The following is a 22794-nucleotide window of genomic DNA, read 5'->3' as shown; positions in this document are numbered from 1 at the left end:
TTAATAAAAATCTAATAGTAACTTAGTCTGTATGTTATAGGTCGTATGAGCTCTTCATCTCCTGAGTGGCACCATAATTCTCAAATAGGCTTTATCCAAAGCATACTTTTATTCCTTTTCAGTTTTGCTAAAGCTGGGAGGTATATCCTGGGGTTTGGAGGGAGAAAGACATGTGATATTTTTCAGGTCAATTTACTTCAAAGGTAGCTCTTAGCTCATTGCCATCAAATATGCAGTTGTTTTTTCTATCTTAAAACAATAAAAAAATTCCTTTTGGCTTTGCTTGCCTGACCAGCCACTACCCATTTCTTTGCCCTCACTAGAAGCAAAATTTATTCAGTTTTCTATACTGTATATTTTCAATTCTTCTCTTCCTAGTTTTTCTTAAATCTAAATCATTCCCGCTCCTGACCTCACTATTCCAGCAAAACATCTCTTGTCAAAGTCTCCAATAACTCATAATCCTAAAGCTATGATCACCTCTTAGTCCTCATCTTCTCCGATATGTTTACATAATTGACACAGTTCATCACTCTATTCTTTTTAATAGAGATTATTTTCTTGTCTCCTAGTCCAGTGCTTCTGAAACTATAAAATATGAACAAATCATCTAGAGAATCTTGTTAAAATGCAATACTGTTTCAGTTAAAATGAAATTCTGGAGCACAGTTTGAGATTCTAGCTTCTCGGCAATGTTGCTGCTGCTTTTCCAGAGACCACACTCTGAGTAGCAAAGTTCTTGGGTACTTCTTGGTTTCTTTTACTTGTTTTCTATTGAAGCTCCCCAAGTTTGGTATTTGATTTTATTCTATTTTCTATGTACACTAACTCTGTTAGTAACCCCATGACTCAGTCAACAAGTCAATTTATAGCTCAATGCCAGGTCTTTTCCCAAACTCCAAGGCTCATAACAGCAACTTCCCACTTGTCATTGCCAATTGGATGTCTAATAAATACCTCAAACTTAACCTAAATAAATTTAACTACTGGTCTCCCTGTCCAAATCTACTCTGTCTGAATCTTTCTCCATCAGCAACTCCATTTGTCTAGTTGCTCAGGCCAAAATCCTTGGACTTACGTTTGGCTCTATAACTGTCCTGTCTGAACTACTATCATGTCTCACCTAGATTCCTTCAATAACTTTTAACAAGACTCCTTGCTTTGGCTCCTAGCACCTATGATCTCTTCTTGTCAGAATACCTTGAGTAATTATTCAGAATATAATAGGGAATGTCAATCTTCTATTAAAAACCCTCAAGTGGTCTCCCATGTCACTCAGAAAAAAAGCCACACTGCATGGACTTTGAAGTTCTCATGATCTGATTCAAGATAACTTTTCTAATTTTTTATCCTGATTCAATTGACTAACTTACCACACCAGGTTTTTCCTATATTAGAAAATTCTCTCACAGTTCCTTCCATCAGATAAATAATCTCAAATCTTACTCTTTGGCTGTCTCCTCTTCGCCAAGATTTGGTCAGATCTCATCTCTCTGAAGCTGACCCTGAGCTTCCTTTTTAATCATGCCACCTTTCAGGCATCCCTGCTTTCCTTCATGTTACTCTAATTTTTCTTTTATCCCACAGCACTTAACACTTTCTAAATACCATATTGCTTCTTTTTTTGCTATTACATGTATTACCTTTGGCTGTCTTTTTCTGTGGAGCTTTCAACTCCATGAGGACAAAAATTTTCATCAGCTTGGTTCACAAATGTATTCTAAGTAATTAGGACAGTGCCTTGTCAAATAGCCCACAATTAAACATTAGTTGAATGACTTAAAGAGTTTTCCATCTGTACACTTGAGTGGGTATGCATGTAAATAGAGAGGTAATATACAGACCCATAGAAAACAATTACACAGTTAGGTATAACGTAAGTGCTGAGTGAATTATTATTATTAATGTGGGAGAAGGTTGTCTAACTAGGTGACTGTGGTATCAGAAAAGGAAGAAAGAGCATTTTACTGGCATCATGCTGATTACAGAGAGAATATTTTATATTTTTTTCCAAGAGTGGTAGAACAAGCTTCAAAATCTGGCTCAAATATTTTAAAAAACATTTTCCATGTCTCAAATTAAAGGTATGATTACAAAGTAATCAGACCAATTTTATGTGCAATGTGTATTTGCAATTTTGAATTTCACAGCATAATTTCTTTAGAGACACACTTTATAGTTAATAAGTTGTTATCATTCTAGGTAAGGCATTGCAATGAATTACCAGAATTCCTCAGTACAATTCTTCATTATGATTCTGATGACCATATAAATTGAATGGTATATTACCACAATCTCAGTCAAAAAGAATGCTCTAAATTCTTAAACATTTTCTGCTCATCACCAAACATCTGATTCATTTACCACTGCCAAAGATTCTATCAGATTTTCCTCCAGTTAGTATTCTTTCTGAAAAGCTGGCTACATATTTGAGAATTTGATGCACATTTCTTTTCTTTTTTATGATTTCTATTTTCTCTAAATACTTAAAATAAGCAGTTGGCTTAGTTTGGAACCTTTCCATTTTATTCCTATATAAATGTTTGGTCTTACCTTCTTTGAAGAATATGACAAAAATAGTTGGTAAGTTTCATTTTTGGAATATGAAAACCGAAAACTACCCTGGCCTTGTAAAGAATTTTGGGAGCATTCTCCCACACAAGGTGCTTTTGTTACTTCAGTGGGTGTAAATTTTAGAGCTATCTTTGCATCAAACTTTGATATCTTATCTTCAATAACACTTTTAAATGCTTCAATTTGTTCCTCATAATGTTCGGTTCTGAAATTTTTCTCGCCTTTGGTCTAAAAGAGAATAAAAAAGTGTTTGTTAAAAACAAGATATGAAACAAAAGGAAAAACAAGCAGAACAGAACCAAACAGAAATCAAGCAATTCTTTGAAAGGCTGTAGAACAAAGGAGTTGAGCAGAAGTGCTGGAGTCAGATTGCTGGGGTTCAAATACAGACTCTGGCTTTGAAGTGATTATGCAATAATCTCTGTGTGCTTAGTGTTATTCTTAGTCTATAAAACAGGGTTATTCCTCATACCTAGCACAAAGGTTCTTATAAAAATTTAGTGAGATAATGCATATGAAGGGTTTATAATATAGCAAACTTCATTTTCAACTTATTTTAAGTTCTGGGGTATCTGTGAAGGATGTGTATGTTTGTTACATAGATAAACATGTGTTATGGTGGTTTTTGGTACAGATCAATCCATCACCTAGGTATTAAGTGCAGCATCCATTAGCTATTCTTCCTGACGCTCCCTCACCCCCTTCCAACAGGCCCTAGTGATTGTCTTTCCCCCCATGTGTCCATGTGTTATCATAATTCAGCTCCCACTGATAAGTGAGAACATGAGGTGTTTGGTTTTTTGTTCCTGTGTTAGTTTGCTGATAATAATGGCTTCCAGCTCCATCCAAGTCTCTACAAAGGACGGGATCTTGTTCCTTTTTATGAGTGCATAGTATTTCATGGTGTATATGTACCACATTTTTCTTTATCCACTCTATCATTGATGGGCATTTGGGTTGATTCCAAATCTTTGCTATTGTGGATAGTGCTGCAATAAACATATGCATGCATATATTTTTATAATAGAATGATCTATATTCCTTCAGGTATATACCCAGTAATGAGATTGCTGGATCAAATGGTATTTCCTCTTCTAGATCTTTGAATAATTGCCACACTGTCTTCTATAATAGTTGAACTAATTTACACTCCCACCAACAGTGTAAAAGCATTCCCTTTTCTCTGTAACCTTGCCAGCATCTGTTGTTTTTGACTGTTTAATAATTGTCTTTCTGACTGGTTTGAGATGGTATCTCATTGTGGTTTTGATTTGCATTTCTCTAATGATGAGTGATGTTGACCTATTTTCATATGCTTTTTGGGCACATGGATGTCTTCTTTTGAGAAGTGTCTGCTCATGTCCTTTGCCAACTTTTTAATGGGATTGTTTTTTTCCTGTAAATTTGTTTGAGTTTCTTATAGACTCTGGATATTAGACCTTTGTCAGATGGATAGATTGCAAAAACTTTCTCCTGTTTTATAGGTTGTCTGTTTCTTTTGCTGTGCAGAAGGTCTTTAGTTTAATTGGATCCCATTTGTCAATTTTTGCTGGTGTTGTTGAAATGGCTTTTGACACTTTCATCATGAAACCTTTGTCCATGCCTATGTCCTGAATGTTATTGCCTAGATTTTCTTCTAGGAACTTTATAATTTTTGGTTTTACATTTAAGTCTTTAGTCCATCTTGAGTTAATTTTTGTATAAGGTGGAAGGAAGGAGTCCAGTTTCAATTTTCTGCATATGGCTAGCCAGTTTTCCCAGCACTATTTATTAAATAGGGAATCCTTTTCCCATTGCATGTTTTCATCAGATTTGTTGAAGATCAGATGGTTGTAGGTGTGTGGTCTTATTTCTGAGGTCTCTATTGTGTTCCATTGGTCTATGTGTCTGTTTTTGCACCAGTACCATGCTATTTTGATTACTGTAGCCTGGTAGTATAGTTTGAAGTCAGGAAGTGTGATGCCTCCAGCTTTGTTCTTTTTGCTTAGGATTGTCTTGGCTATACAGGTTCTTTTTTGTTTTCATGTGAATTTTAAAATAGACTTTTTTTTTCTAATTCTATGAAGAATGTCAATGGTAGTTTAATAGGAATAGCATTGAATCTATAAATTACTTTGGGCAGTATGGCCATTTTCACAATATTGATTCTTCCTATTCGTGAGCATGAAATGTTTTTCCATTTGCTTGTGTTGTCTGATTTCCTTGAGCAGTAGTTCTTGAAGAGGACCTGAACTTGCTTTGTTAGCTGTATTCCTAGGTATTTTATAGTTTTTGTAGCAATTGTGTATGAGAGTTAATTTATGATTTGGCTTTCTGCTTGCCTGTTGGTGTATAGGAATGCTAGCCATTTTTGCACATAAATTTTGCATCCTGAAACTTTGCTGAAGTAGCTTATGAGCTTAAGAAGGTTTGGGGCTGAGACAACGCGGTTTTCTAAAAATAGGATCGTGTCATCCGCAAACAAAGATAATTTGACTTTCTCTCTTCATATTTAAATACTCTTTATTTCTTTCCCCTGCCTAATTGCACTGGCCAGAATTTCCAATACTATGTTGAATAGGAATGGTGAGAGACTGTAACCTTGTGCTGATTTTCAAGAAGAATGCTTCCGGCTTTTGCCCATTCAGTATGATATTGGCTGTGGGTTTTCATATATGGCTCTTACTATTTTGAGTTATGTTCCTTCAACACTAAACTTTCAATTAAGACTTTTTTTTTTTTTGCCAACTTGGCTGTTGTCAGGTTGTTATCAGTGAGAGAGTAGTTATATCAGTGGTTCAATTCTCTTTTCAGAGATCTTCTTAAATAGGTGTAACTTTTGTCTGGGAAGGGGACACCTGTCTCTTCAGACAGTGGCATAGATTGGATTTAGTAGAATGTATTGAGTGGCTGTTCTGCATGGGAAACCTAAAGTTATTACTGTCTCATGAAAAGACTGAGATGTATATAGTTATCTTTAAAATAAAACATGTTGAAGAAAATGCCTAACATAACAGGGAAGATCAACCTAACCATTGCTACTTCCCTACTTAGATCCTTCCAATGTCTTTCTAATGACTTTATTATAGGTGAAACTAGATTTATTCCTAGTCAGTCTCTCCCTGACTGTGCATTAGCCATCTAGCTGTTCCACAACCCATGCTGTTCTTACCATAGGTATGAACTTTTATGCTGCTTTTACTTTCTGGGATGTTTTCTTACTCTTTTCCCCCAAATTCCCATAACATACACATCACACACACAATCTGTCACACATACACACAAAACATAGGCCTCAGGTTGATTAATTCCCACTCCTATTTCAAGTCTTACCTGAAACATCACTTCTTTAGGAAAGCCTTTTCTGATAAAACAGACTAACAAATCTTTTTGCTATAAGATTTTATGGCACTGCTTTTAAAACAAAATAAAACAAAAACCACTTTTTAAAAATAATTACCTATTAAATGAAACTTAAGCCTTTGACTTTAGCTATACCCCACGACCCTATAGATACAGGGTCCAGGGCTAACCAGTGCTAGGCCAGCCTCTGTGGCCTCAGGCTCCAGGCCAGCCTCATGAACTCAGGTTCCAGCCTCAACCCAGTCTTCAGACAGGCCCAGAATGAGGCTGGTCCCTGTAGCCCCAGACTCCAGGATTTTACTTGCAGACTAAGCCTCCAGCTACACTCCAATGCCAGATCAGCACCCATATGCCTCAGCTCCAGGACAGTCTCCATGGCCTTAGGCACTAGGTCAGCACCTGGGACTATGGGGTGATGGGTCTCAAAGGCTAGTCTCTACAGATGCAGGCTCCAGTTTCACCCAGTTCCAGAATGGCCACTGCAAATCCAAAAATCAGGCCCAAGACCAGCAATTTAACCTCTAGGCCCATCCCAGTGCAACGTCAGCCTGATTGGCCCCAGGCTCTAGGCCAGCCTTCATAAATTCAGGCTCCAGGATAGTTCTTACAGCTTCAAGATCCAGTGAACCCATGGTCTAGGCCCAGTCCTGTAGACTCCAGTGCTAAGCGGACCTCTATGGATACAGGCACCAGGCTCGTTTCAGCAGACCCAAGCTCCAGGCCTTCCCCAGTAAACCAAGGAACCAATCACATCTGCCCAAGGACTCCAGCATCAAGGCTGCTTGTGGACCATGCCAGATGACTTGCCCAGAATCTCTGAACAAACTGACAAATGAAGGGTTATCCCTGCTGAAGTCAGTCTTTAAGGAATGGAATGCTTACTTCTTCAAAGGCATAGATATGCATGGCCACAAGGATCACAAATAATCAGGGAAACATGACACCACCAAAGGAACAAAATAAAGCACCAGTAACTGACCCTAAAGAAGTGGAAATTTACAAACTGCCTGAGAAAGAAAGAATTCAAAATAATTATCTTAAGCTTAGTGAACTGCATGAGAATACAGACAGAAGACCAGATGAAATCAGGAAAAAAAATACATGAACAAAATTAGAAGTTCAGTAAAGAGACAGAAAGTACACACACATAAAAACAAACAAACAAAAATTAGGGAGTTAAAGAACACAATAGTTGAGCTGAAAAATTACATAGTGAGCTTCAATAGCAGATTTCATGACACAGAAGAAAGAATCATGAGCTCAAAGACAGTTCATTTGAAATTACCAATCAGAAAAACAAAAAGTAAAAAAGTATAAAAAATAGTGAAGAAGTTCTGTGGGAACTATGGGGCACCATCGTATACATCGTATATGTATTATGGTGCCTCAGAAGGAAAAGAGAAATGCAAAAGTGCAGGAAGCTTATTTAAAGTAATAATGACAGAAAATTTCTCCAAAGTGGAGAAAAAAAGGAGCATCCAAGTCCACGAAGCCCAAAGAAACTCAAATAGGCTAAATATAAAGATATTTTCATGAGACACATTATAATCAAACCAGAAAGTCATACGACAAAGAGAATTTTGAAAACAGGAGAAGAACAACTCATCACATACAAGGGAGCTCACATAAGATTACTAGCAGATTTTTCAGAAAAAGTCTTGAATCCAGGAAAGAGTGAGATGATATATTCAGAGTAATGGAAGAAAAATAAACTGCCAATCAAGAATAGTATACTTGGCAATTCTGACCTTCATAAATGATGAAGAAATAACAAATTTCCCAGAGAAACAAAAGCTGTGCAAGTTCACTACCTCTAGACCTTCCTATAATAAATGCTAACTGGTTGAAAGAATAATAATTCATAACACAAAAAATTTGTGAAATTATAAAATTCACTGGTAAAATTTAAGTACATAGTCCAATTCAGAATACTCTAACACTATCCTCATAATGGTGATATACAAATCAAGCATATCTGTAGTATGAAGATTAAAAGACAACACTATTAGAAATAATAATAGCTATAATAATTTGTTAAGAAATACATAATATAAAAAGATGTTAATTGTGACATCAAAAGGAAAATGTGGCGAGAAAAAGGGCAGAAGTTTTGGAAATGTGATTGAATTTATGTGGCTAACAGCTTAAAATAGCCTATCATAATTATAGATATTTTAGGTAAGCTGCATGGTAATTCATGAAAACCACAAAGCAAACACCTATAATAGACACAGAAAACATGAAAAGCAAAGAATTAAAGCATATCAGTACTGAAAATTATCTACTCACAAACGAAGATAGTAAGAGAGAAAGAAACAACCAGAAAAGATATACAAAACAGGGCTGGTGGTGGTAGTTCACACCTGTAATCTTAGCACTTTGGGAGGCTGAGGTGGGCGGATCACCCTGAGCTTAGGAGTTCAAGACCAGCATGGCCAACATAGTGAAACCCCATCTCTACTAAAAATTACAAAAATTAGCTGGGTGTGGTTGTGGGCACCTGCAATCCAAACTACTCAGGAGGCTGAGGCAGTAGAATAGCTTGAACCCGGAAGGCAGAGGCTGCAGTGATCCGAGAATGTGCCACTGCACTCCAGCCTGAGTGACGAGTGAGACTCTGTCTCAAAAAAAAAAAAAAAAAAAAAAACACACACACACACACACACACACACAACAACCAGAAAACAATGAACAAAATGGCAGTGATTGGTCCTTACCTACCAATAATTATCTTAAATGTAAATCTTAGATGTACTCAGTCAAGAGACGCAGAGTAGCTAAATGAATTAAAAAGCAGGCCCCAACTATTACGTATGCTGCTTATGAGACTTACTTCACTTATAAGTGCCAAAATAGAGCAGGGATAGCTAAACATATCAGATAAAATTTTCACTTGTCAAAAAATGTAAGAAGAGACAAAGAAGATCATTATATAATGATGAAGAGATCAATTTAGCAAGAGGATATAGTAATTTTAAATTTCTAGGTACCCAACATCAGAGTACCTAAATATATAAATTAAATATTAATAGAGCTGAAGGGAGAGACAAACTGCAATAAAATAATAGTAGAAGATTTTTTAATACTCCACTTTCAACAATAGACAGGTCATCTGGAGAGAAAATTATGAAAGAAACATTGGAACTGAACTACACTTTTGTCCAAATGGACCTAAAAAATATACACAGAACATTCCATCCAATGGTAACACAATACATGTTCTTATCGAGCACACATGGAACATTCTTGTGGATAGATCATATATTAGGCCATAAAACAAATCTTCAACATTTTAAGACTATTAAAATAATATTAAAGATCTCTTCTGACCACAATGGAATGAAGCTCGAAATCAATAACAGGAGAAATTTTGGAAAAGTCACAAATATGGAAAAATTAAACAACATGATCCTGAACAGTAAATAAGTCAATGAAGAGTTTAAAAGAAAAGTTTAAAGATATTTTAAAATAAATAAAAATCAAAATACAACATCCCAAAACTTATGGGATACAGCAAAAGCAGTTCTAAGAGAAAAGTTTATAGCAATAAATATTTACATAAAAAAAAGAATGTCTCAAATAAATAATCTATTGTTACATCTTAAGGAACTAGGAAAGGAAGAGCAAACTAAGCTTACTAAACTAAAGTTAATTGAAGTAAGAGAATAAAGATCAGAGCAGAAATAAAGAAAATAGATAGTAGAAAAACAACAGAAAGACCAACAAGACCAAGAGTTAGTTTTTAAAAAAAGACAAACAAAATGAACAAATCTTTAGCTAGGCTCATTTCCTCAGGAGGAAAACAGAAGGCTCAAAATCAGGAATGATTTTGAGTAGAGACATTACTATTGGCTCTTCATATCTGCAGGTTTTGCATCCATGGATTCAGCCATCATTGGATCAAAAATATAGTTGGGCCTATGATGGTTGCAACTGTACTGAACATGTACAAACTATTTCCCTTATCATTATCCTCTAAACATTACAGTATAACAACTATTTAAATAGCACTTACATGACTTAGGTATTCTAAGTAAAATAGAGATGATTTAAATTGTACTAGAGGCTGAGCATAGGATATATGCAAATACCACACCATTTTTGTAAAGGACTTGAGCATCTAAGGATTTAAGTATTTGTGAGTGGTCCTGGAACCAATTCCCCATAGATACTGAGAGGCAACTGTACAACTGATGTCACAGAAATACAAATAAACATAAGATATTACTGCGAACAATTATGCACAAAGAAATTGAATAACCTAGAAGAGATGGATACATTCCTAGAAATATACAACCTATCAAAACTGAACTATGAAGAAATAGAAAATGCAGACAAATAATGATTTAAAGGATCGTATCGGTAATACAAAAAGTCTCCTGTGAAAGACAAACCCAGAATCTGAAGGCCGAATTCAGATACACTACTGAATTCTACCAGATATTTAAAGAAGAACTAATGCTAGCTTATCTTAAAATATTCCAAAGAATTGAAGAACAGGGAATATTTGCAAATTCATTTTATAAGGCCAGCATTACCCTGATACCAAAGCCAAATAAAAACACTAAAAGAAAAGAAAATAACAAGCCAATATCCCTGATTTGTGTGTGTGTGTGTGTGTGTGTGTATCTTCAATAAAATATAAGCAAATTGAATTCAGCAATGAAATAATCATACATAATGATCAAGTGAGATTTATATCTAGGGTACAAGGATAGATTAACATATGCAAATCAATCATTGTGATACACCACATTAATGGAATGAAGGGTAAAAATTATATGATCATCTCAATAACTGTAGAAAAAGCATTCAACAAAATTCAACACCATTTAAAGATCAGAAAAACTCTCAACAAACTAGGTACAGAAGGAATGTATCTTAACTATAATAAAGGCCATATACAACAAACCCACATTGAACATTACACTCAGTGGTTAAAACTGAAACTTTTTATAAGACATCAGGAACAAGACAAGGTTGTTCACTCTATTTCTATTTAAAGTAGTACTAGAAGTTTTAACCAGAGCAATTAGGCAAAAGAAAGTGATAAACGGCATTGAAGTCAGAAAGAAAGAAGTAAAATAGTCTACAGAGGACATAATCTTTTATGTAGAAACCCCTTAGGACTCCACTCAAAAAACAAAACAAGACAAAAAAAATTAGAACTAACAAATTCAGTAAAGTTGCAGGATACAAAATCAACATGCAAAAGTCAGTTGCATTTCTACTCACTAGCTACAAACTATCTGAAAAAGAATCTTTTAAAATAGCATTTACTACATTATTAAAAAGAATAAAATACTTTTATTCTTTTCAGGAATAAATTTAAACAAGGAGGTGAAATATCTGTATGATGAAATTCATAAAACATTGATGAAAGAAATGGAAAATACACAAATTAATGGAAAGATATACAATATTCATGGATTAGAATTAATATTGTTAAAATATTAATACTGCCCAATATGATGTGCAGACTCAACGCAATCCCTATCAAAATTTTATGTCATTTTCCACAGAAATAAAAAGGACAATCCTAAAATTTGTATGGAACCACAGAAAATCTCAAATGGCCAAAGCAATCTTGGAAAAAAAGAACAAAACTGGTGGCATCTTGCTTTCTGATACACGGGGTGTAATTTGTAGGTACCTGCACTTGTATTTGAAATGACTAGAAAGGAAATGGCATAAGGCAGTGTATCCTAGAGAGATGGATACATTCAGCAGTATAAAGGACCACTTTCAAATATAACATATGGTTGGTCAAGGTATCAATTAAGATGTTGTTGAATAGTTCAAGAAGTAGCGTTTCTCACTATGCCAGGATAGTAGTGGTAAGTACAGCCTGAAACTTTAAGGATGGGGTCATCCCAGAAAGCATAGGAACAAAAGCTGAGTTGGGAAATGCAAAAATCCATCCATGCAAAAAGAAGTCTAGGCTCAGTGTTAATCATTCAGAAACGGACCAGTACTTGTAACCATCATAGAGAGAAAAGCAAAAGTCTTAGAAGAGAGGCCAAGGGGCAAGATTACAGAAAGCAGAAAAACACAAAGATGGAAGCAAGTTTCTTTATAAGTACTGAAGAAACAGGTGTTGGAGAAGCTAGATTCAGAGAGAGAAGGTCGAGGGACTTGCATGTTCTAGGAGGCCAGACATACTATAGGGGTCAGTTGAAGTTATCCCCTTTAAGAATGTGTTCAGGCCGGGCGCGGTGGCTCACGCCTGTAATCCCAGCACTTTGGGAGGCCGAGGCGGGTGGATCACGAGGTCAAGAGATCGAGACCATCCTGGTCAACATGGTGAAACCCTGTCTCTACTAAAAACACAAAAAATTAGCTGGGCATGGTGGCGCGTGCCTGTAATCCCAGCTACTTAGGAGGCTGAGGCAGAGAATTGCCTGAACCCAGGAGGCGGAGGTTGCAGTGAGCCAAAACAGCGCCATTGCACTCTAGCCTGGGTAACGAGCAAAACTCTGTCTTAAAAAATAAATAAATAAATAAATAAATAAAAATTAAAAAAATGTGTTCATATAATGCTTCTTGAAAAGAAATAAACATTGCTTATGGCACTAAAAATGGAAAAGATAGACACAATCAAGAAATATTTCAGAGTTCAAGTTGTGGAGGTTTGGAGAGCAATTGTAAATACAGAGTAAGTAGAAAAAACTGTTGAAGATGTCATTAAGATTTTATTTGTACAAATGGATAATAAAACTATAAACCACATATTATTTATTATTGAAGCCATTCCTCACTAATTGAGAGAAGAAATCTATGAAGAACAGATTCATTGTAACCTCTTGAGACACCACTCTGCCAGAATCATCTAGCCAAGCTACTCTCACATTCTTAACCTTTTAGTCATTAAGTTTTGGGGTAATTTGACAGTAAAGGATAACAAGCACAATCCATCTCTATTATCTATAGAAGATTTTTTCTTTGCCTAAATCTTAAATGTTCGTGTGCTCTAGGACTTCACTTCTTCATCATTGTACACTTCTTGGGTAATGTCAGGCACCCTTAATAATGCAACGATTGCCAGGTACGATGGCTCACGCCTGTAATCCCAGCACTTTGGGAGGCCAAGGCGGGCAGATCACAAGGTCAGGAATTTGAGACCAGCCTGACCAACATGGTGAAACCCCATTTCTACTAAAAATAGAAAATTAGCCAGGCATGATGGCACATGCCTGTAATCCTAGCTACTCAGGAGGCTGAGGCAAGAGAATTGCTTGAACCCAGGAGGTGGAGGTTACAGTGAGCTGAGATCATGCCACAGCACTCCAGCCTAGGTGGCAGAGCAAGACTCCGTTTCAAAAAAACAAAACAAAACAAAAAGAATGCTATGATCATGTGTATGTTAATTGATACCCAGATCTCTTTTTACAATTTAGATCATTCTCTCCACTTTGATTTAAATAATCTCCTTGTTGTAGGATAACTTCATCTAATGTCATACAGACCCTCAAACTCAAAATTATCAGCATTCAAATCATTATCTTCTTTGAACCCACTCCTTCTTTGGTAGATTTTCTGTACAGCCAACTTCCATATCGCTTTTGATGGCCTATAATTCACTGGGTGTGTGTGCTTGACTTTTTTTTTTTTTTGGCTTTTCATTTTTATAGGGTCCATCTATAGAAAGTTTAGTTTGTGACAGGCACTGTTCTAATCACTTCACAATTATTAACACATTTAATCTTTCTTTATGAAGTGTATACTATTATCATCCCATTTTATGATGGAAACTGGGATTCAGGAAAGATAACTAAGTTGCCTAAATTCACATGATTATAAGTTGAGGAACTTACCAAAATTTAAAGCCAGTGAGTCTTAATTCAGAACCTTGTGATTGATTATATGCTATACTGTCTCCAATTTATGACTAATCTCTTAATTCTTAAATATGCTGGATTTCATCTCTTCCACTTCATCTCTACTATTACAGATCCAGATTAGCTTTTCATCATCTGTTTCTTGGACCATAAAGTAGCCTCCTTCTTTTCTTATTACCTCTGGTCTTGTTCCCTTAACATTTATTGCTACAAAACACAAAGTTCTAAAATGAAACTCTCAGCATATTGCTCTCCAGAGTGGCTCCCTCATTATGGTCAGGATTATGCTCAGATAATTTACTATGGCACATGAGTGCCTTCATGATTTGACTCCTGCCTATGACTTCAACCTTGAATCCATGAGTTTATTTGTAGAACAGAGTCCCTTTCAAGATAGCAGTTTCTATAGGGAAAATCTACATATTTTCCACTTGAGAAACATCAACATAGGACAAATGGCCAGGTATGTAATAAGCGTTATCTGCTACTAGATTTTCTAAATGGGCTTAAGTTTCCAGAAAGAACAGTTGGAATGTTTACTAAGCCTCTGCTTGCAATTTTGCTGTCAACTTTAATGGCAATTCCAATTAAATATTTATTTGAAGTTCTTTGCCTTCATGAGAAATATTAACTTAGAATGTTAATATGCTGGCATGCATTTTTTTATTCTAGGCATTTATTTAGCATAGTATACAATATTAGTTTTTCAGGATTCTGTGGTAAATAAAGGACTGGGATATCAACAAAAAAGTACTTATTATACAGCAAAATATATATCAAAATAGAGAAGAAAGCAAAGTATATTGCATTTATTTATAGGAGAAGCATTTTAGAAGATGGAGGATTCAGAGGAGAAAGCTGATGGTAGAGTGGCAATCAAAAATCAGATCAGGGATAACTTTGTACCCCTTGTCAAGGAGATTGACTGCTACACTGCAGGCTATAGATAGACACTCACCAAATTTAAGCTGCAGGAGGATCATCAGATTTATTATCCTTACATTGAAATGTGGAGAATGAATTGAAGTTGAGAAAAACTAGAGTCTGCAAACTAAGAAGACTATTTTGAGTCATTCCTATATGAGAAATGATGGAAGCTTAAGGCAGTGGCAGTAGGAATGAGGAATAAGAAATAGATTTAAAGGAGATTTTAATAACAGGACTTGAAGATTGATTGGATATTGTAAGTTTTTAGGGGGATGAGTCTGTAAAGAATGTCTTAAGGAAGGATTTCAGGTTTTGAGTTTGACGACTAGGACGATATTATTTCCACTTACCAAGACAGAGAATTCAAGAGCAAGAAGCAGGAAATTGGGAGTAAGATTGGTTATCAGCTTCAGGTATGTTGACTCTGTGACAATGGCAGACAAATGGATGTACAAGTATCTAGCTCAGAGAGAGATGTGGGGTGGAAATAAAGGATTTGTATGCCATCAGAATAGAGTGAAAATTGAAGCCATAGGAGAAAACGAAATAACTCAAGAAGAATATATGGAGAGAAATTAGTGAAGCAAGGTAGGCACTCTGGAAAGAGTTAATCACTGTTTAAGGGTTCTCCTAAAGGGAGCTCCAAAGAAGCTTGAGATAGACTTAAAGAGGGTTGAAAAATGAATAGACATGGGATAACAGAGAGTAGGGAATCAATGCAACGCACATACATTGAGATAGCAAGTGTAGACGATATGGGTATTTAGAGATGGGAGAGGTTTCTTCATTTGTTTGTTTTAGATGAGACCCTTGAAAAATATTTATATATAAAGGCCAGAGTGGAAGGAAAAAGAAGGAGAGATTGAATGGAGGCTTAGCAGAATGTCTAGCAAGGTACTTGAAGTGCGGTCCAGTCTAGAGAGGAGAAAGAATAGCTTCCTACTGAGAGAACAGAAGGAGATAAGGATGGGCTGAGTAACAAAGTAAGTACACAGAATAACTTCGAAGAAACAACTGGGAACGTTCCTGCCTGTGACTTGGGTATTCTCTGTCAAGTTGGAGCCAATGCCATCTGCTGGACCCAGGATCAAGATGGTGACATAAGAGGCTTGAGGGTATTGCTGAAAGATTGAGCCTATTCCTGTGAAGAATGGGAATGAGGAAAGCCTCAGGAGGTGTCACAGACCTGCTGATAAGTGTGGAGGACCCAGCTGGAATTATAATGCTACCCATCTTTGTGTGAGCATAATTTTCTCTTTAGTGCTCAGCAATGTAAGTTTACAAGTAGGGCAGAAAATAATAAGGTTTATCTCAAATCAGAGTTTTTCTGGATTGTCGGAGGAATGGAAAGCAAGGACATTGCTAATATTGGCAAATGTAGTCAAAATGGATCTAGCTTAGATAAATAAAATAATTTAGAGTAGGAGGAGCAAGATGGACGAGGACAAAAATAGATTCCAAAAAGACTGAAGGTCTCGATGAGGCCAAGAAGAGGTTTGTGGGCACAAATGAGGGCGAGAGCTGAGAGGTTAGACAATTGTGATAAGATGAGAGGTTAAAAGTTGGGTTTTCAGATTTTGGAGACAGCAAAGTCCTAGTAAAGACAAAGTCAAGGGTTAGGTGGCTAGAAAGGAGGGTGACTGTCGTAAAATGGTATAGGAAGTTATGGGGCAACAATAAATAGTTGGCAGTCCACATGATATTGAAGTCACCTAGGATATTGGGGTGAAAAGTATGCTTATAATCTGGGTGCATTTTGCAAATTTTTGTTCATGTCCCAAATCTTACATTTTCATGGAGACTCAGATTGAAGAAGAATTACAATGAACATGTGATGCCTGATTTAGGCTTACAAATTGTTACTTTCAACATCAAAAGTGAAGAAAGGACCAAAGAAAAGTAAGTAGAAAAGGACCTAAGTTATAAATGCAATCATCACTCCCCCTCCCCGTTTTTATTCCCTATAGTTGTTCTTGGTCATTACTGCTAATGTACAAAGCGGTCAGTAAATCTTGACCTATTATGTGACCACTAATTATGTACCTAGCCTTGGCTAAGTTTTTTACTAATTATACCCTAAAATGAATAATGGCTAATATTTATTGAGGGCTTGCTACGTGCCAGTGACTTTCTGACTGTTTCACATATTTAGACTCATTTATCTCCATGAGGTAGGCATTATTATTTCTGTTTTACAGATAAAGAAACTGAGGCACAATGATGGTAAGTAATTTGCCTGAAATTTTTACAGCACTAAGGGGCAGAGGTGAGATTTCAACCTATGCAGAGTGGCTCTAGAACCACAGCCCATGTAAGACAAAAGACCCTAAATGAGAGAGTATGATTGAATGAGAATCAGATGTCATTATTTAGGTGTATTCCCATGTTAAGATGGGCCAGTATAATTCTGTCAACAATGAAAGCCAATAAATTATTGCCAACAAGTAACTAAAGCAGGAGTTAAAAATTATTTCATCCAACAAAAATTGGTGAGTATATTGAGTGGTACTGGTAATGGGCTATAAAGAAGTATATGCATAATTTGCCTTCAGGTACTACTGATACACGTGAGAAAGTAAACGATATATTCCATTAAGTAGTAGGAATTAAAGAAAAAAAAATCCTCTCTAAGGAGTTAAAGTAGATATTTCCCCTCATATAAGTTTGTGTTCTTTTATGTATAATAATAACAAGTTTGGCTACTTATTTTCCAAGACCATAACAGATTTGAATAAGTGGATTATCAGCAGTGGGAGCAGCAAGGGAGTGATTTTGAGGCCTTAGCCAGCCCCTACTCAATGCTCATTGCCTCAGTTGGCACTAAATAAATATTCAAGTTCACAATTCCTATCTTCTTTCTAATTGGCTTGACATCAAAACTCTTTTGGAGGTATTAATCTCAGCTGAACTAATAAAAGTTATCTATAGTCTTCATTTTTTCCCACCATATGTGAACATACATTAGTTTTTCTACAGAAATTTTGATGTGTTAGATTATGTGATGCTGCTCCAAACTCCAGTGTGATGTATGTCATACATAGGTAAGCACCACATCACCTTTCTAAAATCCCAAACATTCTGAAATGCTGAAACACATCTGTTTCCAGGGTTATGGATAAGGGAAAGCAGTGCTTCCTCTCCAAACGTGGCTTCAAGGTCAGTCCTGGGCAGCCCCCAGCCTTCACCATTGTATGTCATACAAGTTATGACCCCTCTAGAGAAGCTAAGAGCTTATCACAGTGGTAAAGACAGGAAAACTGTAAAATGCAGACTAAACTTCAAACAAGCTAAATCAACATTAACAATAACCCTTCTCCCATTAGCAATGACCAAGATGACCATGTTTGGAATTTTCTATTTAAGAAATAGGATGTATATAATAGTTAAAAAAAAAAAATTGACACATATACACCAGGGAATACTATGTATCCATAAAAAAGGATAAGTTCATGTCCTTTGCAGGGACATGGATGAAGCTGGAAACCATCATTCTCATCAAACTGCCACAAGAACAGAAAACCAAACACCGCATGTTCTCATAAGTAGAAGTTGAACAATGAGAGCACATGGACACAGGAAGGGGAACATCACACAATGGGACCCGTCAGGGGGTGGGGGACTGGGGGATGGATTGCAGGGAGGTAGGGGGCTAGGAGAAGGATAGTGTGAGGAGAAATACCTAATGTAGATGACAGGGTGATGGATACAGCAAACCACCATGACATGTTTATACCATGTAACAAACCTGCACATTCTGCACATGTACCCCAGAACTTAAAGTATAATAATAATAAAAATTATATATAAAAAAAGATTGTCATCTTTCCATTACAAAAATCTGTGCTTGAAGAAGTTTAACCTGACATTGTGGGGAAAGACCGACAACAGCCCAAAAGATTCCCTCAGATTTGTTGGCAACTGACTTATATTCTGACTTATAGGTATAAGAAACATGACCATATGTGAAAAAGAAAAAAAAGCCAAATGGTCAAGACACAATAGTCTTTAGCATTCATAAGAGAACATGATTGCTTCTGGCTGCAATAGGTAGGGACTGATTTATGATATTTTCAGAAAGTAAGGGAATGTTAACCATGCTTATTTAAAAGCATATACATTTTTCAAAGTGGTGGGACTCACAACAATAAGAGCCTTGTAATAACTGAATAAAGCAGACATTATGGGTTTTCTTTACCAATGGGACCATTTTAAGAAACAGACTTGTAGCTGCTGGGTCGGAGCAAGCTTATTATTATTCTTTATTATACCTTGCTTGGAAGAAAGAAATAATCTCTAAAGGTGATATATTAATCCTTTTAATGGTGGAGGGCTACAGTCTGTCAATTGCTCTAAAGAAATAGGTGGCTTTAAGAAAGGTAGTTAAGTTTGGAATAATGTTGTGTAGATTAAAAATAATTTTAATAAATCATTTTCAAGAGGTAGAGGAGTTTAAGGTGAGTGAAAATAGCCACTCACGTTAGTCAAGCAGGCTCTTCATAGGGGGATACTGAAGGAAAACAAACGCAAAGATGAGATTTCATCGGGAGGCTAGCAAACAGCAACGAAACTCAAGTAGCATGGAAGCAGTGTTATCACTACTGAAATCAGCACTGATTTAATTTTTAGTTATCTTACATCCTCAGATAATTCTTTGTGTGGAGTCTAGGTATTTGTCACATCTTTATCACTAGGCGCATGTTACTGAGGATTGAGAAGACACTACTGTATGTTTCTAAAGAGGTCCAAACTACATTGCCTCTTCTTTGCGTCTTGTGTTCACGTGAAATTATTATTCTCCTGAGTTTTTCACATTGTTTGATACTAAACTTGTTGAAGCATTTTTCAGCCAAAAGTTGAACAATGTGTTTCCTCCAAGGAGACTTACTTCATAGATCAAAGAAGCCACATTCCAGGGTCTTCGGTAGTATGTCAAAGTGTTTCCATCTCGATCCCGGGTACACATTCCATTGTAGAACTCATTATCAAAAGGTGTGCTTAGGGGATCCATCCCTAAAATGTTGATCCTGAGAAAGAACAGAGTAGAATCAGAAGTGGCAATACCACAACATAATGAAAGGCAGCCCTCTGTAGCTGGAAAAAGTGAGACAGCTTCAGCTCATGTCACTGTCACCCAATATGTATGTGCTATAATCAGGAACAGAAGCAAAAGCCTGTTCACCTTGGCTCAGTGTCTCTGGCAGAAAGCATACCTTAAGAAGGCCTTATAAACTCTTTTAGGCAACTAAGGCACTGTTTAGAGTGCAATGAAAGAAATGCAATAAGTAAGGCACTTGGGACCATCTGGTTCCTGGAGTTTTAACTTCACTGCTGTAACTCTTACCTAACCTCCCTTAGTGAACCAATAACTGATGCTGTAATACCAACTATTTAAATTATTTGAGAACAGAGCATCTCAGGGGGCCAATATAACATATGCATGCAATTTTTCATCTATGAATCAACATTGGGGCTTTCTCTCTCTCTCCCAATTCTCTTTAAACTTAAGCCTTTTCCTCCAGCTGTCTCATTGCTCGTCAAGAACCTCATTCCCTCCAGGCTTATATTATTCCTATTACACTTTCCAAGATGAACACAAAAATGTTAGCATCCTGGCAAGGCATTCTCAAAAGTTCTATTTTTTCCAAAGCAAAATATTTTATTTTGGCAAGATTTCATTCATAAATATAAATCTTCTTTAGCTTTTAAAAAAAGTTACATTTTACTCGTAGGCTTAAAAACAATATATGAACAAGAAGCAGTTATTTCCTTGTGCTTGTCCCTCCACCTCTGTTAACTGGGGCAATACAGTCTTTGCTGTATAGGCTGTATCTGGAATAAATGGCCCAAGCCAGGGAGGCCACTAGGTTTGAGGGTCAAATCTGTAACTTACCTTGGCACAAAAACTCAAACTCTTCCATTGCTCTAGGCTACGTTCCTAACTCCGATGAACTGGATTACAAATCTGGATGTTGGTTTTAAGACCAATTTGTCAAAGAGTGTGAGCAATTTACCATAAACCCATGGCTTTTGCAAGAGAAATAATTGAAAGGGTTTCCAACTGCTTGTGGGTTAGTTAAAAACAACATCTTTATATAAATAGCACATTTTAAATAAACTTTAAATCTACAAAGTTGTAAAGTGAACCTAAAGTGGTTCAACTTTAATGGAAGGCAAGGTAAGAAACTGACACATGAATACCTTCCTCAAGGCTGACAGATAGATAAAATCAAACATCCCTCATTGCCTGTCCCACCAAAAATACCTTTCATGAAACATGCTATGGCCTTAAATTTCTCACATGGGCCAAAAATTAGACCTATTAACTTGAATATGAGAAAAAAGAAAAAAAAATCATATATTTGGTTTTACTTTTTTAAACAGCTATTTCTCATGATAAATTAAAATTTTCATCCCAATTCTTTATGAATCTCTGCATCTACACCCTTGCCATGACCTCATTACAGGCAAAGTATACTTTCCTCCCTAGAGGCTTTGTGTTTGGCCATGTGACTTTCTTTAGCCAATGGCATGTAGTTGAGAGTGACAGTGGGGACAGTTCAAAGCATGGGCATGAAGAGGTCTCGTTCATTGCTTTTGCTTTCATATATTTGTGCCATTGCCTTGAAAATGGCTTCTGAAGGGTAGCCACTGCCCCTTCAACCTGGCATACCAGTGACCCCAGAGAAAAGCAGAACCAGCCCAGCTGTTACAGCGTGAGGCGAAGCTGCCAGTGAAGTCCAGTCTTGTGAGGAATAAACACTTATTTTTGTATCACTAAGGTTTTGGTGCAAGCTCTCCACCACAAAGACACAAAATACTGGAAGCAAATGACCTGGGTTGTTTCTTAAACAAGACCTCAGCTACATTTTCTTTATGTGATAATGAACTACATATCCGGTATAGCTACATTAACAGAGACACTGTACCTCTTTGCTTTCAGTGAACAATGAAATCAACCTTTGTTTATATTGATGATTAACTCTTAGGTGACTACTATATCTATGTGTTGTATAGTATTTGCAATTAGCAGGGGGAATATTAAGACAGCTCATATACACTCTCTGCTTTCATGCAAATTGTGTTCAAATTAAGGAGCAGAACATAAAATCACCAATTTCAAAAACGAGGCCAAGGAAGAATACTCAATCAGCCCTCCGTATCTGTGGGTTCTGTGTCTGTGGATTCAACCAATCATGGATTGAAAATATTTGGAAAAATAATTATATCTATGATAAGCATGTAAAGACTTTTTCCCCTTATAGTATAGCAACCATTTATATCACATTTACATTGTATTAGGTATTATTAGTAATCCAGAGATGATTTAAAGAGTACAGGAGGATGTATGTAGGTATGTGTGAATAGTCTGTCATTTTATATCAGGGACTTGAGCATCCTAAAATTTTTGTACCTGTGGGAGGTCCTGGAACCCATTCCTGATGGTTAACAAGGGAGGATGGTACTTGTGCTGAATGAGTGCTACATGTGAGTGTTTTACACATTGAGTCTTCAGGAGGAAGAGATCACCATGGTAGGTTAATTAAAAGAGTTTTAGAAGAAGAAAGATTTGATCTGGGTTTTGAGGGGTGGGTAAATTGGGATGGGGCTAGTGCAGGAAAATGTGTGGGTAAGAGCTCAGAGATGAAAATGGCATGTTATGAGGGTAATGGTCTTCAGATATTCTGTTTGTCTACTCTATAAAGGAATTTTGATAAATTACGCTTTCCTGCACATTTTTAGTGTGACATCTAATAATTTTCATCTAAAGATTAAGTAGATGCAAATAATATAATTTCCAAGAATGCTGTCATTATTTGTACTTTAACATATAATCATTTTACCACTTTAAAAATAAAATCAATAAATATAAATACTGTAGTGATGCTGGGTCATACAGCATTGGTATTTTTCTAACAATTGGAAATTTTTTAGTTACTTTTATTCCTTTTTATTTATTTATTTTTTAAAACAGGCTGTAATTTTTAGAGCAGCTTCTGTTCACAGCAAAAGTGAAGAGAAGGTACAGAGACTTCCTATATACTTTGTGCCCCTTTTTATTCTTTTTTTTTTTTAAGAGAAAAAGAAAGAAAAAGAAGCAACAAAAAAAAAAAAA

At 36.2% G+C, this 22794-nt stretch overlaps 1 protein-coding gene across 1 annotated transcript in view; it reads right to left on the bottom strand.

Annotated features, from left to right (window-relative positions):
- The window catches only part of C9 (complement C9), an 81965-nt gene that overhangs the window by 34896 nt on the left and 24275 nt on the right, over window positions 1-22794 (bottom strand). Inside the window, exons 5-6 of the mRNA XM_032278889.1 lie at window positions 19567-19705; window positions 2554-2802 (exon numbers count right to left, since the gene is read on the bottom strand). Of these exons, the coding sequence (XP_032134780.1) occupies window positions 2554-2802; window positions 19567-19705 (388 nt within the window). The remainder of the gene's footprint in view (window positions 1-2553; window positions 2803-19566; window positions 19706-22794) is intronic.

The sequence above is a fragment of the Sapajus apella genome, unplaced genomic scaffold (genome assembly GCF_009761245.1).
Source record: "Sapajus apella isolate SASKATOON/1434 unplaced genomic scaffold, GSC_monkey_1.0 scaffold11, whole genome shotgun sequence".
Lineage (NCBI taxonomy): Eukaryota > Metazoa > Chordata > Mammalia > Primates > Cebidae > Sapajus > Sapajus apella.
This window is presented reverse-complemented; position numbering and strand designations above follow the sequence as displayed.